We start from the raw sequence: 23,684 nt of genomic DNA, 5'->3' as shown, positions 1-23,684 counted from the left end.
TTCTATTACACTTTTCGCTGAGAATTCATTTTTTAGATAGAAGATTCATCGCTTTGGTTAAAAATTTAACTCTTTTGTTGAAAATCCTATTTCTTATGTTGAAAATGAATTGTTTTAATTTCGAAATTGAAATTTCGTAGCAAAGCTGTGTTGAATTAATATAAGATAAATCTAACATAATTTATTGCATAAAAAATGAAAATATAAAAATATGTTGACTTCAAATACTACTTAATTTTGATACTAACCACAATCGTATTTTTTCAAAACACTACCAGGTTTGCAAATATTAAGAGGCTTATCAAACATCGTGTGGAGGTTTAAAGCCAAGTTTGCAATTTTCTGATTAGTCTCGCCGTTTAATAAATTAAGCTGGCCCGATTGACTCATCAATTCAAGTTTTTCTCGTAATTTTGTGACACCTTCTCTTGGATTATTGTAATTTTCCTCGATAATTTTCCCTGAAATTGAATTTCATAACTAATTAAATAGTTTATTGAATTAAATTAATGATCAGTGGCAAATAAGACTGACCAATAAATTTAAATTTAATTTCAATTCTCTCCCTTTTTCTCTTTTTTTTATTTAGATCCTCCTCCTTTTCTTCATCCTTCATTTCTCTCTTTTTTCTTCTTCGTAGCAAATCTTCTTCACTTTTTTCTGTCAAATCTTCACATTTTGGTTCGGTTTTCACTAGAGTGCAATCGATGTCGTTTCCACAGGTCTCAAGTAATTTTGAGGTCAAATCTTTATTTATGCTCTCAGTCAACTGAAAATATCATTCATGTAACGGTTATGTATCAATTACACAGCAATGATGTAACTATTACGTAACAATTACATAACGATGATCTAACTGTAAAGTAATAGGTAAATAATGACGATATAACAGTAATGTAACATGTATGTAATATTAGGTTAATATTTAGGTAACAGGTGAGATTTATGTGAAAGTTACATAAATCTTACATAACCATTAAGTTTTTACAGTTTTACTCACATTTTGTAAAAGAGTTGAATTCCCACAAATTTCCCCTTGCTCTAAAACAATTACTCCTTCCTGAGAGACTGAGATTGGTACCTGCGTCACTATAATCAGTTAAATTCGATATCTTATTTTCATTTTTTCTATCCACCTTGACGAATTCAAATTTTACAACAATAAAAATTAGGGATTAGTTCAGATTGTTCTCCAACAGCTTAATTAGTTAATAAATTGTTCAAGAAGATTATTATTATTAGGTTTCATTAATTTATTATTTTTAAGCAAATTTAAGTAAATTCAGACTAACCTGAACAATCTAGAAAAAAGCTACTGTTCCAGGATCGACTACTGGAGTTGCATGTTACTATTAAACTTTCTTCAGATTGAATGGAATTTGCTGAACCAAATGCAAAAGCGTATCCATCATCACAAGTCATTACACATTGAAAACCTTCTTCTTCATCTTGACACTTTGCAAATCCATTCAGAGGCGCTGGTACATCTTTGCAAGCATCTGTAATTGGTTAAAAGTAGCTTTTTTCAAATGTTACATAATCATTACATAAAAGGTTACATAACTATTATATAACTGTCACATATGTTATATCTTTGTTGATAAACTGTTATATACGTGTTAAATAACCGTTATGTGATTATTATATAAATGTTACATTAAGGTTACATCAAAATGACATCATTATTACCTCAATTTTACTTTAAATTGATATGAATATTACTTAGGTATTACCTAAGTATTACATAAAGGTTATATCAATGTTATGTTAATGTTACACTCAGGTCACGTGAAAGTTATATACATGTTATATTATTGTAATTGAAATTAAAAAATTAAAACTGCAGTTTTTTTATTTGAGATATTTAAAACTGAACTGCAAATTGAAGAACTAAAAATCTACCTGTTGTGAGTTTTTAACTTTTAAAATCGAACTTTAAATTTGGTTATTTTACCTATCAATAATTGATACCTATGAAATGAAAGGATTTAACACTTTCGAATAACATTAAAATACCAAATTTGCCCCCGTATATCAAACAAATGTTAAGAAGAAAAAACTGGCCCCCTTCCAATTCAGTAAAACAATAATTTACTACAATTTCCTCCCTTTCAACTCAATAACAATCTTAAAAATCAAGAAGGTCCTCTTCCAATTTCAAATAAATTAAAACCAAAAAGCTTTCCTTCCATCTCAATAAAAATAAAAAATAAAAAAAAACAACATCTTATTCCTTCCAACTCAATGAAGATGATAAACAAAAGGGCCTCTTCAAATTCAGAAAAAATTTCAAACCTAAGTTTTCTGCTTTCAACCCAATTATCGTCTCTTCAAATACAATCAATATGAAAAAAGGGCCTCTTGAAATTCAGAAAAAATTGAAAACGGAAATGCATCACTTTTAACGCCATAAAAATGAAAATAATACTTTCCTCCGAATCAGAAAAAAAGGATTAAAAATTAAAAAATCCCCCTTCAACTCAATGAATATATCAAAAAGGAAAAATTGCCCTTTCTAAAAAAATAAAATAACCAAAATCTCGTCCCTTTCGACCATATAAAATTAAGAAAATTTCTTCATTCAAAATAAGAAAAAAAATGAAAAACAAAATGGCCTCCCATTCAATTCAATTAAAATGCTAAAAATAAAAAAATTACGTTTCCAATTCAGGAAAAAAACTTTTAACAAAAGAATTGCCCCCTTTAACTCAAAGAATATTCTTAACTCAAAAATGGCCTCGTCCAATTCAGAAACAATTTAAAACCAAAATTTCCTCCCTTCAAACTCAATAAAAATGAAAAAATAACAAATGACCATTCTTCGATTCAGAATTTTTTTTATATAAATTTCCCCTTCAACTCAATGATCATGATGAACAGAAAAAGGGTCTCGTCCAAATAAAAAAAAATTGAAAACCAAAATTTGCCCCCTTCCAAAACTATAGAAATCTAATAAATACCAAATTTATCTCCTTAAAAAACTGAAATTTTCTCGTTTCAAACTTCAATACATATATTAAAAATATAAAACTTTAACGCTCAATAAAAATGTAAAAAACAAAAAAGTTCTTCTCCTAATTCGGAAAAAAATTAATACCAACATTTCTTCCTTTTTATTAAAAATTATAATTGCAAAATTGAAGCGTTTTTTATAAATAAATAATTGCACTAAGTTTTTTAATTTGTTATTGTTACAAATAAATAATTATTTAATTGTCATTTATACATCAAAATTCAACACATTCACTTAAAAAGTAAAAAAATGTTTCAATTTTACACTCTCAAATTTTAACGATTCAAGACATTCTGTTTCAAACGATTCAGTTTTAAACTGTTTAGTTTTGAATATTTAACTTATATTTTCTCGCTTTAAGCGAAAAATCAAATGTCGCTAAATTGGATGAGCTAAAAACAAATATTTTAGGCCGAAAAAATATTTTAACCAGATTCAAAATGAAATAAAAGCGTTTAAATATGAATCTATTAAATAAAAACGATTTGAACATTGAAAATAGTTTATAAAATTTCATTTGAACATTTTATTTTGTTTAGTTACTAAGGCTTTTGTATTGAAACAGTTCAAATTTCAATGTTAAAATCTACACATTTTTTAATTTTAAACAGATGCAGAATCGTTTTCTAAAATCAATTATTGTTTCATTTGAAGATACATGTATATTTTAAACACATGTCATTTTTAATTGATTAAGTCTTCAAAACTGCATTTTTAAATTATTTAAATTGAAAATTTAGGCTTAAAAATGAAGAGCTAAAATGAAAAATTAGTGAAGCAAAAGAATTTAGAAGATCAAATTGTAAATATGTGATACAAATTTTGTGATATTTCAGGCGATTATATAATTTTTTTCTAAAAATTTGTAAAATTCAGTCAAGACACACATTTACTGCCATTTCCTGATTTTTATAGTCTCCAAAAATTCTCGATAATATTCAGTTCAACCCTGATATTAACCCTGATATGTTAATCGTTATTTAAAATTTTTTAAATAGACTAAATTTTCATCTTATTTCTGGGGAACTTTCACCAAAAAAATACAATCTTTTAAAAACGAAAGCTAACGTTTTCATCCTTTAGATTTTGCTCTTTGATAATTTTCTTATCTTTACCTTCGACTGTAATGTTAAAAATACAGCTCTTAGTGTTTCCGAACTGGTCAGTAGCATTATAAATCACTTGAGTCTGGCCCATAGGAAAAGTCTCTTGACCAGGAATGTGACTTTTCTCTATTTTTATGGGCAAACCTGAATTATCGTAAAACACTGGTTCGTCCCATGTCACATTTTCGGCTCCAGTGATACTTTCCGATAAGAAGACTGGAGGATCTTCGCAATTTTCCACTGCCGGTGGCTCATTGTCTTTAAAACAAATAAAAATTTATGACAAAAAATAATTTAGTTACAATAAATATTCAAAAGATAATTTAAAAATACATTGCACTAAGGAGGGTCGGAAAACTCAAAATGATTAGATGGGATGACTCAAAAATCCTAAAAAATAAAATTCCAGAATTTAAACAATTAGATATAATTGTTTTCCAATAAATATTACTTTTTTATTAAAAATGCAAAAATCAAATATTTTTACAAAGAAAAGTTTTTTTAATGGTTAAAGTTTTCTTAAATTATTGTTTAGATTGAAAATAATAATTGTATAAAAATTGTATTTAAAAACATGCGCGCATCGAAAGAAAAAATTAATTGCTCTCTAAATGTTCTCCTAACCTAATAACATTTTTTAAACAAGCTTTGCAGATTTCATGTCCATGTAAGAATAGAAAAGGCTTTTTGTTTTTACTTCTAAAATTTCAGAAGCTCTGACACTGAAGTATTCAATTTAGTTTTCAATTTCAAACTGTCAAATTGAAATCATTTCGAATTTAAAGTTATATACATTCAAAAGTTTCCAATTTTTAATTATTCAATTTGGAACGCTTTGGATTAGAAATCAAATAATCCCAACTTATTGCAAATGATGGAATTATCCAATTCTCAAAATTATATTCTGAAATTTGTTTATGTCGAGGGCTTTTGATTTATCATACAAGTTAAATTTCTTTTCATTCTATTTTAGATATGGTCCTTTTTCAAAATTTTAAATACATTCTTAGTCTACAATGTTTTACCATTTTTAAATGAAATGTAACTGAAAATTCAATAATTCCATCTTATGTTGAAAATTTATCTTTTTTAAAAGAAAATGTAACTACTTTCTTGAAACTTCGATTTTTTTTTGTCAAAGAGCAACTTTTTAACTAAAAATTAAATTATTTCATTTATTTATGCAAATTTGCTTTCCTCTGTTGAAAATTCACTTATTTTGTTGAAATCAGGGGTTGAAATCACCACTCTAATTTTTCATGTACAGGAATATATTGACTAAAGAATATTTGGGAATATAAAGAATATATTGGAATATTTGGGAATATGAAACAATATTTTGGAACGTGGCCGGAGTGAGGAAAAAGTCTATGATTGTTCACGAGGTTTAAAGGTTAATTATTTTGTCCAAATGTAACAATTTCCTTTGAAAGTTACACTTTTTGCTTGAAAATTCAACTGTTTTGTTGAAAAGTCGTCTTTTTGGATTGAAAATTCAAAATTTGATTGCAATTTTTTTTTCTTCTTTGAAATTGTTTTTGGTTGAAAATTTAACGATGTCGTTAAATGTTCATCTTTTTGGTTTGAAAATGTACCTCTTTCTGTGAAAATATTACATTTTTTAGTTAAAAATTTATTTATTTTGTTGAAAGTTTCTTCTTTTTTATGGAAAATTAATTTTGTTGGTTGAGAAGTAATGTTTTAATCTGGAAATTTAACTGTTTTGTTGAAAACTAAATTCATTCACTGAAATTGAACTTTTTTGTTAAAAATTCAACTGTTTTGTAAAAAATTCGTCATTTTGGCTTGAAAATTCTACAATTTATTAGAAAATTAAACTACATTTGGTTGAAATCTAAGTATTTTGTTAAAAATTCGTCTTTTTGATAGCATATTGATCATTCGTTTTTGTCGGTCAAATCAAACTGTTGATTATTTTGAATTAAAACTTTTTTTTGTGAAATATCAACTGTTACATGTTTCGTTGAAAATTCATCTTTTTACGTTGAAAATTCAGATTTTTGGTTAAAAGTTGAAATACTTTCTGAAAAGTTCATTTGTTTTGGTTGAAGATTTATAATTTTAGTTGGATATTTGTAGTTTTAAATTAAAAAGTAATTTTTTCAACTGAAAATTTAACTGTTTTGTAGAGATTTTTTGTTTGTTTTTATTCAAAAGGAATTCTCTTAAATGAAATTATAAGTATTAGATTTTTGGTTAAAATTGACCTTATTAGTATAAAAATTCAGTTATTGAGTTAAAAATGTTAGAAAAGAATGTAAACTAAAAATTATTTGAAAAAAATGTAAACTAACACCACATCCATCGTTCAAACTATTTATTTGAAAATGTATGGAACTTTTTTTTTAATTCGTCAATTAGTAGAAAATTAATTATTTTCGTTGAAAATTTAACTAAAAAGAGAGGTATGTGGAACGACATTTCATAAAAAAAAGTTGGCGTAATGTATGTACATACGGAACCTAATCAGCCATTGAGACAATTTTCCGGTATGTTGTAATTTATTGAATTCGCGCCCATATTATTTCAGACAATTAGTGAGGCTAAAAAATTAGTGCTGCTAAAAAAAGTGTCAAATATTGTCAAATATTGTCAAATAGTGTTCATAGTAAACGGAAAGATTGTAAGGAATGGAAGTCATGTAAACCCTTAGGGGACACATTATGAATAAAGAAGAAGTGTGGTGATTCCGATGAATATGCCAATAGGCACCAGATAAAAAGTTATACGAATATAAAATCCATGAACGGAAGGGAAGGAATTGAGGTTCAAAGTTTAATTTTTTAATATCATATCCCAATAGGAAATTCTAGTGTGCATATTTTTGGTCCTATAAATAAATGTGATGGCCTTATTAGTTTTCAAAATAATCAAGGAAATGAACTTTTTTTCTGATATCGCAAAACACGAAGATCAAGCAGGCCACTAAAATGCGTACGGGATAGCGCTGAGATTTTAATAAATTGTGACTTTAAAACTATAAAACATAATATGTTATTAAACATTTTTAACTTGACCTGAAAAAATATGTTTCAGGGGCCAACTAAAACGATATTGGAGAATATAAAGACTATCAAGAGTATTTGAAAATATAAAGATATTATCAAAAATATTTGGGAATGTAAAAAATATCAAGAATGTTTGGAAATATAAGGAATATCAAGAATATCCCGAATATTTGGAAATATAAAGCAATCAGGAATAATTGGGAATTAAAAGAATATCAAGAATTTTTGGGTATATAAAGAATATAAAGACTATCAAGAATATCAAGAATATTTGGGAATGTAAAGAAGATCAAGAACATTTAAAAATATAAAGAAATCAAGAATATTTGGATATATAAAGATATTATCAAGAATATTTAGCAATGTAAATAATATCAATAATATTTGGAAATATAAAGAAATCAGGAATATTTTGGAATTTAAAGGATATCAAGAATGTTTGGGAATATAAAGGATATCAAGAATAGTTGGGAATATAAAGATATTATCAAGAATATTTGGGAATGTAAAGAATATCAAGAATATTTAGTAATATAAAGAATCTCAAGAATATTTGGGACTGTAGAGAATATCAAGAATATTTGGAAATATAAAGAAATCAAGAATATTTGGGAATATCAAAAATATCAAGAATGTTTAGAAATATAAAGATATTATCAAGAATATTTGGGAATGTAGAAAATATCAAGAATAGTTGGAAATGTAAAGACATCAAAAATATATGGGAATTTAAAGAATATCAAGAATATTTGGGAATGTAGAGAATACCAAGAATATTTGGAAATATAAAGAAATCAAGAATATTTGGGAATATCAAAAATATCAAGAATGTTTAGAAATATAAAGATATTACCAAGAATATTTGGGAATGTAGAAAATATCAAGAATAGTTGGACATGTAAAGAAATCAAGAATATATGGGAATTCAAAGAATATCAAGAATATTTGGGAATGTAGAGAATATCAAGAATATTTGGAAATATAAAGAAATCAAGAATATTTGGGAATATCAAAAATATCAAGAATGTTTAGAAATATAAAGATATTATCAAGAATATTTGGGAATGTAGAAAATATCAAGAATATTTGGGAATATCAAAAATATCAAGAATGTTTAAAAATATAAAGATATTATCAAGAATATTTGGGAATGTAAAGAATATCAATAATATTTGGGAATATTAAGAATAGCAAGAATATTTGGGTATATAAAGATTATTAAATATATTTGGGGATATAAGGAATATCACGATTAATTGGTAATATAAAGAAATCACGAATATTTGAGAATTCAAAGAATATCAAGAATATTTGGGATTATAAAGAATATCAACAATATCTTGGAATATTTAGCGAGGTTAACATTTTTTTCTGGGTAGAAAATTAAGTTAATAGTTAATTGTCTTATTGGAAATACATCCTTTTTTGAGGATTCAACTATTTTGTGAAAAATTCGCACTCTCTTGGAATATTCGGGAATATTGGGAAATAATGAAGCATATGACGGAATATTTGGGAATGTAAAGAAAATCAAGAATATTTAGAAATATAAATAATATCAAGAATATTTGCGGAAATAAGGAATATTAAAAGTATCTGGGAATATAACGAATATCAAGAATATTTGGGAATAAAAAGAATATGAAATATATCTGGGAATATTTAGTGAGTGTTCCAGGAACATCGAAGTGGTCGACCAATCGGTTATATTTTTTATCACGGTATAAAATTAATTGAAAAGTCAATTGTTTTACTGAAAATTCATATTTTTCTTGAAGATTTAACTTTTTTGTTTGGAAAATACATCTGCTTTCGTTGAATTAAAATATTTTTTATTTAAAACTTAACTCTGCTTTCATTTAAATATATCAACTATTGAATTCATTTTTGGGAATGTTGTTAAAAATTAATTTACTTTGTGTTTACTGCTATTTATATAATAATAATAACAGTAATTAAAATAATATTTACCAGTGACATTAACAAAAAATTTGCACTTAATTTGATTGCCACTTTCATCCTGTGCCAAATAAGTAATAACATGTAACCCAATTTCGGCCTTCCACGGGAAAGTAACGTCAGGTTTGCTCCAAACAGTTGGGATAATTTCTGAATTATCCGAGGCTATTGGAATTGTCCAATTTACTAAAGTGTAATTTTTTCCAAGCAGAGTGGTAGTTTTCATATTTTCAGGACACGTCAAAGATGGAGGTGTTGTATCTAAAATTGATCATATTAACAACAGATTGAAATGAATAAATTATTAATTATCAAATTAATTAATAGAATTTTTAAATAATTTCGTGGAAGCCTCACCAACACATTTATTCAAACTGTGTCTTTTTGACCAAATTCCATGACGACCACCACAAATTTTACTTTTTGGTCCTTCGAGCTCGAAACCTTCTTTACAATTTATCGTACAATTTGTGCCAAAAGGAATTTTTGTATTGTTATTGCATATTGAGGGTGTTATTTCACCATTTGTGACAGGAGGCAAGGGTTTGCAATGTATCACTGAAAATTATCAATTTTATTTATTTATTTATATGCACTTTACAGGGCGTCTACCTACCTGGAAAACATGGAAACCCTCGAATTGTCATCAGGAATTTTTTATGTCTGGGAATTTTGTGGATAGTGTACTTAGTTTTTTTGTAATTGCAATATTAAGGGATTTCCAAGATTTTTTAAAGCCATTTTACCAAAATTGTATTGACTCTGGCCTACTAACTCTGAAATAGATTATCTAAAATAAGAAAAACAACAAAATTCTATTAGTATATTCCTATACGGAATTTATGAACGAATGGTTTCGAAAAATTTTCATTTAAAAAAGAAATGGAGACAACTTTTGCAAAAATTTAGATTTTTGAAGGTCCAAAAATTCGGTTTTCTGCACAAACAATATAAATTTTGGTACGAATAAAAATCCCTTTGTTAACGAACTCTACATAGGAATATCCTAATGACAGTTTTTTGGTTTTTTGATTTCAGACAATCCGTTCGAGAGTTATCATGCTCACCGGAAATAATAATGATAGAAAGCAACGCGTTTTGCGTATACGGCCATAATTATTGATTTTCTCCAGGTTTTAAATATTTTTTATTAAAAAAGTACCTATAAATATGTTTTAGTCGATCCTCTTTAGTCCATTTCTATACAAATTTCTCAAAATAGATTTTAAAAATCTCGAAAATTCTATTAACCTTATTAGATATATTAACTATTTTCTTGAAAATTATCTTTTTCCTTGGTATGTAATTCACGTTTTTAACTAAAAATGTAACTATGCTTTCTTCACGCTGAGAAAACTATATCGCATGAATTACAATATATATCGTAATTCCTGCGCTATATATATCGTAATTATCGCATTATAATAGCGCAAAATCATGATATCGTGCATTGCAAGTTTTTACATTATATACCGCACAATATTGTTCAATCTATAACGTAAGAACTTAAGTTTATTACGCTATCACATTGTATTTCTTCTTTTGTGATGTCGCAAGGGTTCGAGTAGTTAGCAAGCGATCACAGAAAAAATTAAAGATAGAGTTTACATCGAACACAGGTGAAAGATTCACCAGAACAAAAACTAACATTGCCAGATAAACTTTACATGCATCGAAGATAATTTCCTATTTTTAACCTTACCTGGATAATCTTTCCTCTTATAAACGCTCCACTTTTATTCGAGGTGTAGCGACAATTACGATGCCAGCGCTAACCAGCGTCGTTTAACTTCATTAAACTTGAGAGAAATGGGGATTCCCATCTGACAGTTACATTTTGCGCTTTTCCTAAATGGTATTAAATAAGTTCTAATTCGTCTACAATAATGTGGTTTATTTCGGAGGAAATATATCAGTAAAAACAAATTTTTTGTGTGTTTTCTGTTGTCGATTCTAAATGTTTTATCGAAATTTGCTCACTTCAGCGCGACACATTCGACGAGTTCAGAATTATTTTCCTAACCTCAGTGAAACTTTCGCCGAAATATATTTAATCATTAACCGTTGCAGGTCTTACCTGCAGCAAATTTTTACATTTTTCTGTGATTGTTTTAAATCTGGTGCCCCGATTTATAGCTGCAACTCACTCATACTCTGTCTTTTTCCCATTGCTGCTAAGAACGCCTTAGCAGACGACAGCAACCAAATTTAACTTCATTTTTTCTGTGACATTAGTGCATTATAATATCGTACAAAGTTCCGGAACCTGATTGTACGTTATCATATTGCGCTTGGTTGCAATATAGAGGTTTTGCGATATCATTGTGCGATATCTTTTTCTCCGCGTTGGTTGCAAATTTATGCTTTTCAGTCGAAAATTAAAATATCTGGTTAAAAATAAATTTATTTTGTTAAAAATTATTTCTTTTAGGTAGAAACTTAATCTTCTCGGTTAAAACTGCATTTTTTTCCTGAAAATTCAAAAGTTGCCTTACAACTTTTCCTCTGTATTGACTGAAAAATCTTATTAGTTGAAAATTCCACTCTTGTTGAAAATTCGTTTTATTGGTTAAATTCAACTGTTTTCGAATAAAATTGAAATCTTTTTTTATTGAAACATTAGCTATTACATTTTTCGATCGAAATTCATCGGGTTTGGAATGAAAATTTAATTACTTGGTTGTAAATTAAAATCCTTTGATAAAAATTACTTATTTTGGGTTAAAAATTCATATCATTTTAATTGAGAGTTCATCTGTGGTTGAAAAATAAGCTATTTTGTTAAAAATTCGTTTCTTTTTGCTGAAAAACAATTTATTTGACTGAAAATCGACTACTCCAGTTGAATATTTATCATATTATTTGAAAACTCACAACTTTGGCTGAAAATTTTATTTTTCTGCAGAAGATTAATTTTTTGAAGCGAAAATTTATTTTTCAAAGTAAAGATTTAACTATTCTATTTTTAGTTGGAAAGTGAACTTTTTTAGTTTAAAATTCCACAACTTGTTAGAAAAATGATATTCTTTAGATAAAAGTTTAACTATTTGGTTGAGAATTCGTGTATTTTCTTGATAATTCCTATTTTTTAGTAGAAATTAATGTTCTTGGTTGAAAATTCTTCTTTTTGATGTAAAATTCAACTATTCCAGTTAAAGATTCATTAATCTATTTTACAAATTTATCTTATTTTTTTAAAATTAACTACTCTAATTGAAGACTCATAATTTTAGTTGAAAATTTAACTATTGCATGTTTGGTTAAAAATTGATACATTCTTGTTTAGAATTCAACTATTTAGTTACAATTTTTTGCCTTTTTTAGTTGCAAGCTTATTTATTTGGTTAAAACATCATCGTTTTTGTAGAAAATTAATCTTCTTTTCAGAAAATTATTCTGTTTGTTTAAAAACAAAATTTTTGGTTGAATTCAATTGTTTTCGACTCTAGTTGAAGATTCATTTAAGTTGAAAATTAATCGTTATGGTTTAATATTGAACTATTCCAGCTGAGGATTCATCATCTTATTTAAAAATGAATTATTTTTAACTAGAAATTAAACTATTCCATTTTTGCTTGGAAAGTGATATTTTTTAGTTCAAAATTCAACTACTTAATTGAAAATTCATCTTTCTTATTTGAAAGTTCAATTAGTGATGGTGACTTCATGTATTTTTTTGAAAACTCATGTTTTTAATAGAGCTTACTCTTCTTGGTGTTGAAAAATCATATTTTTGGTAGAGGATTAATATTTTTTGTTGAAAATTCAATATTTTTACTTCAAAATTTAAGAATTTGAAACGGTTCGAATTGGATATTATATGGTTCGTTTTAATTATTATTCAAATCTATGAACTTTCGAGACAAATTTAAGAAATAATTAATTATGTTTTTAGTATTAAATTATTTGATAATTCAATGGTGCTAATAAATGCTATAATATCTTATATTTTAATTTCCCTCAGATTTGTAAACAAAACATAATAATTGAATCTTTAATAACTGAAAAACCTTGTTTTAAAACAACCCGAAAAATCGTATACTTATTTCAAGTTGCTTGTTTTAAAAAATGCTAAATATTTGAATGATTGAAGTTTCAACTAATGAGATTACTCATTAGTTCGCTTGCAAGTTAGAGCGCGCCTGGGGCGCGCGAATGTTGGTTCTCGCGCTTCGCGCTCGATTGTACATTTATCTCACGCTTCGCGCTCGATTATGTATTTACCTCGCGCTACGCGCTCTGTCTTTATATTTTCGCACATTCTTGCGCAAACATTTTAAAATTAAGACTCAAAACATCCACCATCGTAATTTTGTGATTGTGAATTCTCTTTCGTTAAAAAAGCTTAGCTCGAGAGTTTGAGCGCACCTACGGCACGCGGCTGATGGCAATCGCACTCCGCGCTGAGTCTTTGCATTTCTTCCGCATTCGGGCACAGACCTTTCAAAATCAAAGGTGAACGGTCCGACAACTGTAATTTTGTGATTTTGACTCTCTTTTGTTAAAGCTCTTTTGGCTTTAACGAAAACATTCTCATCATGTATCTCGTGCTTCGCACTCGATTTTGTCCAACATATCAACTTTTATACATTATACACAACACTTTTATATCAATTATAATACATTTCTTATGTAACTCTGCCAGGGATTACTTATTAAAAAATTGCAAAATAAAGAGCAAATTGTATTTATCATGATTATTTTTGTATTTGTTTCTTATTTTGCTTTAAATTGTATTCTAAGCTGCTCTGAAACATGTATCATTTCAATAAATGTATATCATTATAATTCATAATATGCATAAAAATTGAATCATACTAATTCTTATTTCCTTGTTTTTATAATTTTTAAAATTTCTTAATATTGTGCTTTACGATTAAATAAAAACTACTGCGCATCTGCATAGGGTCTAATACAGGAACCTATATAGGGTCTTATATAGGAGCCTATGTCCTCTTTCGCCTTTTCTGTGCTTTTTCCAAAAAGTTAATTTTTAATCTTATGCTTTACGATTAAAAGAAAAGCTACTCGTCCTATCGAAAAATGATTAATAATAAATTTATAGATCTTTTTAGGCGAACAACTGTTGTCTGGTCATCTAAGTTCATACCTTGTGCCGTTTTTCAAACAAATTTAATATTTTTATTTAGAATGTTATTTTTTACGACTAAAGTAACAAATACGTGACCTATCAAAAATTATAGCTCTTTTTTGGATAAACAAATTTTGTCTTATTTTTTTCCTAGCTTATATCGAAAAGTGATTCACTATAAATTTGTAGTTTTTTCCAGGGCGCGCAATTTGAGATTTTTTAATTTTTTTCGTATCTTGCATAGTTTGACCAAAAAATGGAATTTTTGGATTTTTCATTATTTTTGGTACGATCAAATTTGGAATGTTCAACTTTTCCACCAAATTAAAAAAATTGTTATCATAGTCCTGTAGGGATATCAAAAAGCAAAGTTTTTCTTCTGACTTTTTTCATATCATGCGTTGTTTGTCTTAAAATGTTTATTTTAGTTTGTTTTTTTGGATTTTGAAAATGCTCTAACTCTGATAATTTTCTTTTTATAGAAAAAAGTCGCAAGGATTATTTGTTTTAAGTTTTGTAATACTATGAACAACCGTGCATAGAATTTTTACATCTTGAAAAAATGTGGTTTCAAAAATTTTATGTAGGATCAAATTATGAATTTTTAACTTTTTGACCAAATTGAAAAAGTTGTTATCATAATCTTGTAGAGCTTTAAAAAAGCAACGTTTTTCTTCTCTAGACTTTTTTTCGTATCATGCGTTGTTTGACTTAAATTGTTATTTTAGTTTGTTTTTTTGGATTTTTAAATTGTTATAACTCTATTAATTTTTTAATTTTCGAAAAAAGTCATTGGGATAAATTTTTGAAATTTTGAATACTATGAATAACCGTACAGAGAATTTTTGAATTTCGAAAAAAGTGGTCTCAAAAATATTCAAAATGTGCCCACTTTTTGAATTTTCATCCAAAATGTCCGGCTAACGAACTTGACTTTCAGTTTAGGACACTAAAAAAGTGTACCAAAGGCCAATCTAATAGATTAATTTTTTCAAAAGTTATCGTGTAAATCTAATACCTTCTCTGATGAGAATGTAAAAAAATAATTTTTTACCAAATAAAGTGAATTTCTAAACGAATTAGTTCAATTTTCAATCTCACGGGTGATTTTTCAACTAAAGAAGATAACCCACCGAACGAACGGATTCCATATCTCTCTGTCTCTCTCATATACGTATACTTTCTATACCTTCTTTTTCTATTGACGTCTTTCTTTTGTGCGGCAATTCGCAATTACTCTAAGCTAAGGGCTCCTCCTTGTTAGCCCCACTATTACCACACTAAGCAAAGGCTGTATGTGCCCTCTCTCATTCTCTCTCTCTCTCTCTCTCTCTATCTCTGAAAGATTATTCCTGAAAAAAACTCGAGATGCCTGGAAAAAAACTGGAATTATAGAGAATTTTTCCAGGACTTGAGTAGACACCCAGACAGAAATATTAAATAAATTTGCAATAAAATTAAGAATATTTTTTAACATACGATTGCATGTGGTTCTAAGCCCATCCCACGATGAAATTGGCAAACAATTTCGAACCTTACTTCCACGCAGTTGATATCCATTTTCACATTTAAATTCGCACTGAGTATCGATTGGTTGAGCTATTAAAGAATCGCTCAACATTCTTTGCTCCACTCCATCTTCGTGTTTGCAACTAATATTTCCGTTTTGTGGTGCCCTCAATGATGGGCAAGTTTTAACTTGAAAAGAAAAATTTTCCTATTTCTTTTTAGAATTTATATAGAATTTTTCAAACAAATTTAACTTACATATTTGAACTACTTACGAAGACACTGTGGTTCGGTTCCTGACCAGGTTCCATTTTTTCTACATAATCGGATACTGTCTCCAGTCAAATGAAATCCAATCCGACATCTTACTCCACAGGCTGCATTTACAACGTTACTGCAAGCACTTGCTTTTACCAAATATCCATTTTCTGGGACTTTTAGTTTTGGGCATGTTATGGCTTTAAAAAATTGAAAACAGTTATTTCTGGTAATAATTTGTGAGATAGTAACATCAAAGCTTTTACATTAATATGTTACATAATGGACATTCCCGTTAAAGAAATGTTACATTATAGGTACTTAAAAGTCTGTTAATAGTTTTATAGTTTCTTAATATAATTTTACATACTTTTATTACAACTGATGCATACCTGTTACATAAATTTTCCATTCACATATAGGTGCTACTCTTACACTAATATTATGTGACTGTTATATGATTTTTACGCAAGAATTCTGTATGATGTACATAACAGTAATGTAACAATTCAAATAAAATTTTAAAACTTGTTATGTCTGTCTTCAACAGAACAAATTTTTGGTGGAAATGTAGGGGAAATGAGTATTGGAAAAGTAAGAGGAATGATGAGAGATGAGAGAAGGGTAGTGTAGTGTAAATGAGGGGAAATTGTGAGAGAATAATTAGTGGAGAAAAAGTGAGGAGAATTAAGGAAAATTAGGTGAAGTGGGGGGTGAGGGGGGGCGTAGAAAAAATGAGGAGTGGAAGTGTTGGAAAAGGGAGGGGAGTGCTAGCAGGGTAGCGCAGGTGAGTGAGGTTGGGAAAGTAAAGAGAAGCAGAAATAGAGTAGAAAGTAGTTTGGTAAGGAAGGGGAAGGGAAAGTTGAAGTGTGGGGAAGGTAAGTAGTAAAAGGAGGTATAGAAGAGGGAGGTATAGAAGAGGGAGGTTTGAATGACCCAATTAATGTCTTAATATGCTGAGAAAATTACTATTGGTTCAAAATTCATGGTGAATTTTTTGTATACGGTTTTTGCTATTAAACAATCTAAAAAAAGTATTTTTTCAACTTAGCATTTTTTAAATTGCAAAACCAGGTTTTTTGTAATGGACGCACGAAATGTTCGATTTTCGAGGCATGTATTGAGTGCGAGAAGTGACCAATTCCAGAACTGGTGGTAAAAAGCAGTTATGAAAAGACTTCCTCCAGCTGCTGCGCTTGCGCTATTTGAGCAAGATTACTTTTTTTAGCTGTTGCGCGTGAGCAGTTCGAGCCAGTTTACTTTTTCTTGATGTTGCACTTGCGCGTTATGATTTGAAATTACTTTCCAGGACTCTCAGAATTATGAACTCAATTCGTTATGATTTGAGACTTGAGAGACTGATTGTGAGTAGTAAATAAAGATTGGACAAACTCGTAGTGATAAGTTACCATGAATGACTGATAAATTACCATAAATTATCGAAAATTTCCGGTCATTTTGGAAATTTTTCGATATTTAAAAATTCCGGTAATTTATCAATTTTCCATAAATTTCCGGAAATTTGGGGATTTTTTGCAAAAAACTTTAGATACCTTCAATTTCTGAAAAATTTTGGCAATTCACAAATTGAACGAAAATTTCGGGAAATTTTCGGTAATTTTTGGTTATTTTCGAATTTTACCATACATTTCCGAACAAAATTCTTGCAACACTTGTAAAATTTGCTGTACAAACCAGGGGCGTATCGAAGGGGCCTTGTAGACGAGTCGTAGGCGAGTAAAAAGCACACATCTTTGAAAAAGGTTGAATTGGTGGAACCTGAAATTTCTGCAGTTTAAACCAAAGAAATATGTAATATTTGTGCTTTTATAGATGTGTGCATATGACTCAATCTAAAAGAGAAGCATGTTTTTTGTATATTTTCAAATAATTATAAATTAGGCAATAAAACTATATTTTTTATTATAGTTTAATAGCAAAAACTGTACACACAAAAAATTCGCCATAATTTTTTACCAATAGGAATTCTATTTGAACTTACAAAAATTGGTATCTTTAAATTAAAAAGAGAATAGAAAATATTATCAGATTTCAAAATTTAAAAACGAATCATTTTCTTATTTTACAATTAAAATGTTCTTATTTGCCAACAATATTTAGAAACATTGGCATATAATTTTTATCCTTAAGTAAAATTACTTTTCGGACATGTTGACTTGCATAATTGATGGTGCAAAAAATTTGTAACTAGTTTTTCGATTTGAGGGAAGAATCATTTCCGATGAAAAATACAAATTTGTATTAACTATTTTTTTCTAGCTTTTTTGTTTAATCTTTTTTAACGTTATATAAATATAATTTTCTAAGATTCTCAAGAAAATTGGAGAAGATCAAGCAGTTGTACTTTTAATAAATAAAAGATGAAATTTTTACCAAAAGAGATGAAGTTTCAAACCAAAAAGGCGAATTTTCAACAACAAAAATTTAAGTCAAATTTAATTCAAAAATACAAACATTGAAGGCAAATTAGAATTTGAAAGATAAAAATAATTTTTAATAGAAAACAAATATTTCTAATAACTATATATATTTTTAAGTTTCTTCGTTTATTTACTTTAAGATTATATCAAATAATTTTCTTAAGATTATCGAGAACATGCAAAACTATTTTAGATGATTTCACGTATCTCAAGAAAGTACTACAAAATTTCTAAGATATGTTTTTTTTTTATTTTACATAATTTTCCAAAAGAATTAATCTATTAAACTTTTTAAATATAATAAACCTTTTAAAATCCTTGAAAAGCTTCAAAATTTTATTTCAAAATCTTCATAAATCTACATTATATTTTAAAATATTTTTAAATCATGCCAATTTATAAATTAGTTAATTTTATTATTATTGTTATCATTATTATCAAATTATAGTGTGGTAGTATAATGTAAAAACAGAATTATTTACTAATATTAAACACATTTACAAATTTAAATTTGGTCTTTGATCAATAATGTTTAAAAATATTCAGAAATAAATTCTATCATAAAATAAAATGACTAATTTGGAAATTTGTATCGGCTAAATTATTTTCTCTTTTTTAATTTTGCAAACATTTGTTCAAAAAGCTAAATAATAATTGTTGACTTTAATATTAAAGTATCATTCAGAATTTAAATTTTCTCTTGAAATAAATTTTCAGAATTAAAATTCTTGATTGGAAAATTGCAAGCTACAAAACTCCAGAAAATTCAAAAATACCAATCAGGTATTCAATAACAATGAGTGTGAGATTTTCAAAAATTTCATTCTACCAATTAGGAGGATTTAAACGTTTCTTTCCTGTCTTTCGTTTTTTTATTTTTCTGCTCGTTTGTTATAAAAATAAAATCAACGAAAGACATTTTCCAACCTCAAAACAAATTTTGTACAGTTATTTTGAATTTAAAAAATGGATTTTCGAAGTAAGAAAGTCTTCGATTTCGTGGCTGTGGAGAAAAACATGAAAGAGGCTGCAAGAAAAAATGAAATTGTAAGATTGCAATGGTTCCAAAGATTCGAGTGGATGTTGGACGATTACAAGTATACGTTCTATTTACTATTTTAATATTCTAGAATTAAAATACTATTATTTCAACATTTAAAATTACTTTCATTATTAAAAAAATATTTTAATGCATCACTTTTTACAAATAATATCTTTTTTAAAAAGGACTATGCAACGGGAATTGTTAAATTTATGTGATGAGAAAAAAGTAATATCAGAAACTCAAATTTCAGAAGATAAAAGATCATGTTTACCATTTCCGGAAACAACCAGTGGCATGGTAAATTAATTTACAATATATAATCGATTCAAATTAGTTAATATTAAATAAGTTATAGAATTATTTAAATAATTTATTTTCAGTATGGTTGGCTCGCATCAAAACCAGAATTTCGATTGGAAAATCCTAAAAACTACATTGTAAAATACCCTAACCCTATGGACGAAATAACTTTATTAAAAGGCGATATTCCAAGAATTGCTCCTGGAATGGCTTTCCTTTAGTGATTTTTGTTTAAAGATTAAATTCGCTGGTATTTGAAGAAATTTATAATCAAATTTGACATAAAAGGACTCGGAACTTATAAGAAAAAATTTTTACCATTAGAAAAAAGCTGACTCCTTAGCAGCTGTGTGGTCAGAGCGCCCTGTTCCCTCGGAGGTCACGATTTTTATAATTAGTAATATTGATGTTTTGAATAAATTAAATAAATACCTTCACATTTGTTTCCATCACCTACAAATCCTGATGTACAAACGCACTCTGTGATATCAGTCGCCGGAATCTTAATTGTTATGTGATTAATATCAGGACAGACATTGCAAGCCGAAGTTGAATCTCCCGGAATATTTTCAAATCCATAAGTTCCATTAGGACAAGCTAAGAAGACAATAAATGAATAAATTTGACTGCCGAGGAGTCAAAGGTGAATAAGCAGAACTTATCTTTATTTCCTCGGCAACTACGACTTATTTAACAATTTTATTTGAATCGAAAAATAATTATTAGAATAGTATTAGAAATGAATTAAATATGAAAAAAAGTTTTTTTTATAACACAGGTATATAAAAGGTCTCTTTTATCCTTGTAAACGGGCATAGAAGTAGCAATTTTCAGATTAATGTGAAGTAAGAGAGGAATAATAGGTACTTTTTCTCCAGGGAGCAAAAGTGCCTTGATTTTTCTCATAGGGAGAGAAAGTGCTCATTATTGACCTCTGACACAAAACGTGTGGCACACAATGAAATATTATTAGGAAGGTAAGAGGTTCGCTGTCTCTCCTATATAGTAAAAAAATTGATAATTTATGTGAACTTTCCAATAACCAAATTTACCACGAATGACCAATAAATTTAAATTAAATACGATAACTAAGGTTACCCTAAATGATCGATTAATTTCCATAAATTATCATAAATTCCCGAAAAATTTTCAGAAATTTTGAAAAAAAACTGGTAACTATTGTGAACTTGCCAAAAACCAAAGTTAGCATTATTGACTGATGAATTTTTATTAAAGGCCAAAAATTTAAGAAATTTTGAAAAATATTGGGAATTAATATACATTCATGGATATCCAAGGTTAACGTATATAATTAATAAATTTAAAAAAAATTAATTAAATTTTGAAAAAATTTATAATTCTTGTGAACTTGCCAATAACCAAGTTCACAATGAAGGACCGATCAATTTCAATTGATACCGAAAAATTCTGGCTTCGAAAAATTTTGGGAAGTCATATGAATTCATCGATAACCAAAGTTACAAAGTTACTTTCTCAAAGTTAAGAAATGTATGATAATTATCATAAATTCCCGAACATTTTTTAGAAATGAGAAAAAAAAATGGTAATTCATATAAGTTAGCCACTAACCAAAATTAGCATTAAGCACCGATAAATTTCAATTCAACGCCGAAAATTTCAGAAATTTTGAAAAATTTGGAGAATTCATATGAATTCATCGATAATTAAAGTTACACTGAATGATGGATAAATTTTCATAAATTGCCGTCCGGAAATTTGGATAATTTGGAAAAAAAATTGGTAATTAATGTAAACTTTCCAATAAACAAAGTTATCATGAATAACCGATAAATTTCCATAAATGATTATAAAATTCCCGGAAATTTGGAAGAAATTGGTAATTCATGTGAACTTTCCAATATGAACTCGTCGGTAACAAAACTAATTATCATAAATTACCAGAAATTTCCGGAAATTTTGAGAAGATTGGTTATTCGTGTGAAATAGACCATTAGGAATTTTTAGAAATTTAGAAAAATTGTAGGAATTTATATGTTTTCATCGATAGCCAATATACTTCCATGGCCTTCATATCTAATACTTAAAACCTTCCATACTTTATATGATCAGAAATTTACGGATATTTGGAAAAAATCGTTGATTCATGTGCACTTGCCAATAACCAAAGTTACCAGAAATGACCAATCAATTTTCATAAATTACCAGAAATTTTCAAAGAATCTTCGGCAATTTATGAAAAATTATCGATAAAGAACCCCGCACTAAATGTAGGGGAAAATGGCTTTCGGTGGATTTAGCTGAAACTTTCTAATTTTTAAGATTATAAGTGCCGGATGAAATATCCGTAAAAAAAATTCAACAAAATGGACAGTTTTAGCGCTATGCGGCACTAAGCGCTCAAGATCAGTGAATAAAACGAATTACAACATATTTTGTTACAAAAGCGATGACAACATAGAAATTACGGTTCAGATCGTGGTCTGTCATATTTACGCCTACACCGTTGACTCATATAGCGCGCTTCTCAAAACGATCAAACGCTAAGCGCCCAAGATTTTAACTTGACTAATTAATCACTTCTTTAAAGGCAGAAATGGTACCCAAAGTAACATTAGTAACTAGTGCGCACACACGGAAAAAAATAGATGGTCAAAGTTATATGGCAAAATTTAGAGAGCCAGCAAGTCTGTCTGCATGGTCGAACGGTCCTTTCATATTTTTTACGACATGGTTAAAAAGACTCTTGTTTTATCGCCAGTCTGACTTTTATAAGAGCATTACACTCACTATCAGGGATAACTAAGGTATCCTTTTCGGAATGGTCAATACGCACATATTGTTTTCACTCATTTCGACCATCCAAGAAGGAGTAGATAAGCCATTGCGTATGGTCCATTGCTCGATTTTTGCGCCTCAATCATGCGCGTGAAAATTTAAAGAGTATCGCTAATTGGCTCCAATTAGCATAACGAAATCATAGACAGCATAGTGATATCTATTAAAAAAAGAAGGTTTTTACCAACTATTTCAGTGCAAAGTGAAGTGTATTTATTGAGGATTTATTGGAAATATCTTATTCTGTAAGTAACTGTTTTAAATAAGTAATTGTAACGTTAATATTTTCTGTTAGTAATGTGAGATTTAAGACATTTAATTAAAATCTTTTTGAGGTTAATATAAGTTTGAAATAGATTATAATTATTTAAGTAATCACTGTTAATTATAGCATTAGTCGATTTAGGATAAACTTGAATTGTACTCATTAATTTGAAACTAAATCATTATTTTTCAGTTCTGACATCAACTGCTGAGATTCATGCAAAAACAGATGGCAGGGGCAGGGTTAATGCACTCGTGATCCTAAATCCAGTTGATGGAGTCGAATGTCTGAGAAAATCAGATCGACCATCTGAAATTTCCAAACCGGCCCTTCACAATGATCGGGTCAGCCAGTTTGAAATGGCCGAGATGACGGTCTGAGACAATCGAGTTGTCTTTCTTAGATTGTCAATTTGGACCTCTTGTTTTTATCTTCTAGAGATAGCCGCTTTAGCCATATTCAAGAGCTGTCCTATAGTCGACCCTGCAATATGATCTGTCTGAACTGAAATATGGCCAAACAGACCTTACATTTTTCTCCGTGCATACCGATAATAACATTCGACCCTTCGCAAGAGGGTTGAACGCTAAGCGCTCAAGATCAGCGAATGAAACCAATCCTAGTAACTTAGCGACAAAAGCGATGTCACTATAAGAATCACTCATCAGAAAGTAGTCAGTAATATGTTTAGCCAAACCAATGAGTTATATTGCGCGCTTCTCGAAACTATCAAACGCTAAGCGCCCATGATTTGAACTTGACTAAGTAATTACTTTTTTAAAGACAGAAATGGTATCCAAAGTAACATTAGTAACTAGTGCGCACATCGATAATAACAGTGTACCCTTCG

At 28.3% G+C, this 23,684-nt stretch overlaps 2 protein-coding genes across 5 annotated transcripts in view; one reads left to right on the top strand and one right to left on the bottom strand.

Moving 5' to 3' along the window:
- Window positions 1-23,684, bottom strand: part of LOC117169053 (sushi, von Willebrand factor type A, EGF and pentraxin domain-containing protein 1-like) — a 98,202-nt gene that overhangs the window by 19,277 nt on the left and 55,241 nt on the right. For 2 of the 3 annotated variants that reach the window (XM_033355155.1, XM_033355164.1), the window contains exons 5-14: window positions 20,185-20,349; window positions 15,984-16,166; window positions 15,679-15,897; window positions 9,465-9,665; window positions 9,120-9,368; window positions 4,129-4,377; window positions 1,293-1,499; window positions 1,001-1,089; window positions 535-769; window positions 249-461 (exon numbers count right to left, since the gene is read on the bottom strand). In XM_033355155.1, coding sequence (XP_033211046.1) covers window positions 249-461; window positions 535-769; window positions 1,001-1,089; window positions 1,293-1,499; window positions 4,129-4,377; window positions 9,120-9,368; window positions 9,465-9,665; window positions 15,679-15,897; window positions 15,984-16,166; window positions 20,185-20,349 — 2,010 coding nt within the window. Of the gene's footprint in view, window positions 1-248; window positions 462-534; window positions 770-1,000; window positions 1,090-1,292; window positions 1,500-4,128; window positions 4,378-9,119; window positions 9,369-9,464; window positions 9,666-15,678; window positions 15,917-15,983; window positions 16,246-20,184; window positions 20,350-23,684 lie in introns of those variants that run through there. The other variant, XM_033355171.1, reaches the window with a different exon arrangement.
- Window positions 19,318-20,335, top strand: LOC117169069. Of its 2 annotated transcripts, XM_033355192.1 has the most exons (4): window positions 19,318-19,504; window positions 19,635-19,749; window positions 19,833-20,002; window positions 20,077-20,335. In XM_033355192.1, the coding sequence occupies exons 1-3, from the start codon at window positions 19,374-19,376 to the stop codon at window positions 19,971-19,973; spliced, it is 387 nt and encodes a 128-aa protein (XP_033211083.1). In that variant the 5' UTR covers window positions 19,318-19,373; the 3' UTR covers window positions 19,974-20,002; window positions 20,077-20,335. The 2 variants fall into 2 exon arrangements, with proteins under 2 accessions (XP_033211083.1, XP_033211074.1); XM_033355183.1 differs by having other exon boundaries at window positions 19,833-20,335.

This window comes from Belonocnema kinseyi, chromosome 1, assembly GCF_010883055.1.
Source record: "Belonocnema kinseyi isolate 2016_QV_RU_SX_M_011 chromosome 1, B_treatae_v1, whole genome shotgun sequence".
Classification (NCBI taxonomy): domain Eukaryota; kingdom Metazoa; phylum Arthropoda; class Insecta; order Hymenoptera; family Cynipidae; genus Belonocnema; species Belonocnema kinseyi.
This window is presented reverse-complemented; position numbering and strand designations above follow the sequence as displayed.

Bases quoted from the DNA above. Each gene is read 5' to 3' on its own strand.
- LOC117169069 (XM_033355192.1), top strand. From the start codon at position 19,374: ATGGATTTTCGAAGTAAGAAAGTCTTCGATTTCGTGGCTGTGGAGAAA. The intron at 19,505-19,634 runs GTATACGTTCTA...TTTTTTAAAAAG, and splicing joins TGGATGTTGGACGATTACAA to GACTATGCAACGGGAATTGT. The intron at 19,750-19,832 runs GTAAATTAATTT...ATTTATTTTCAG, and splicing joins CGGAAACAACCAGTGGCATG to TATGGTTGGCTCGCATCAAA.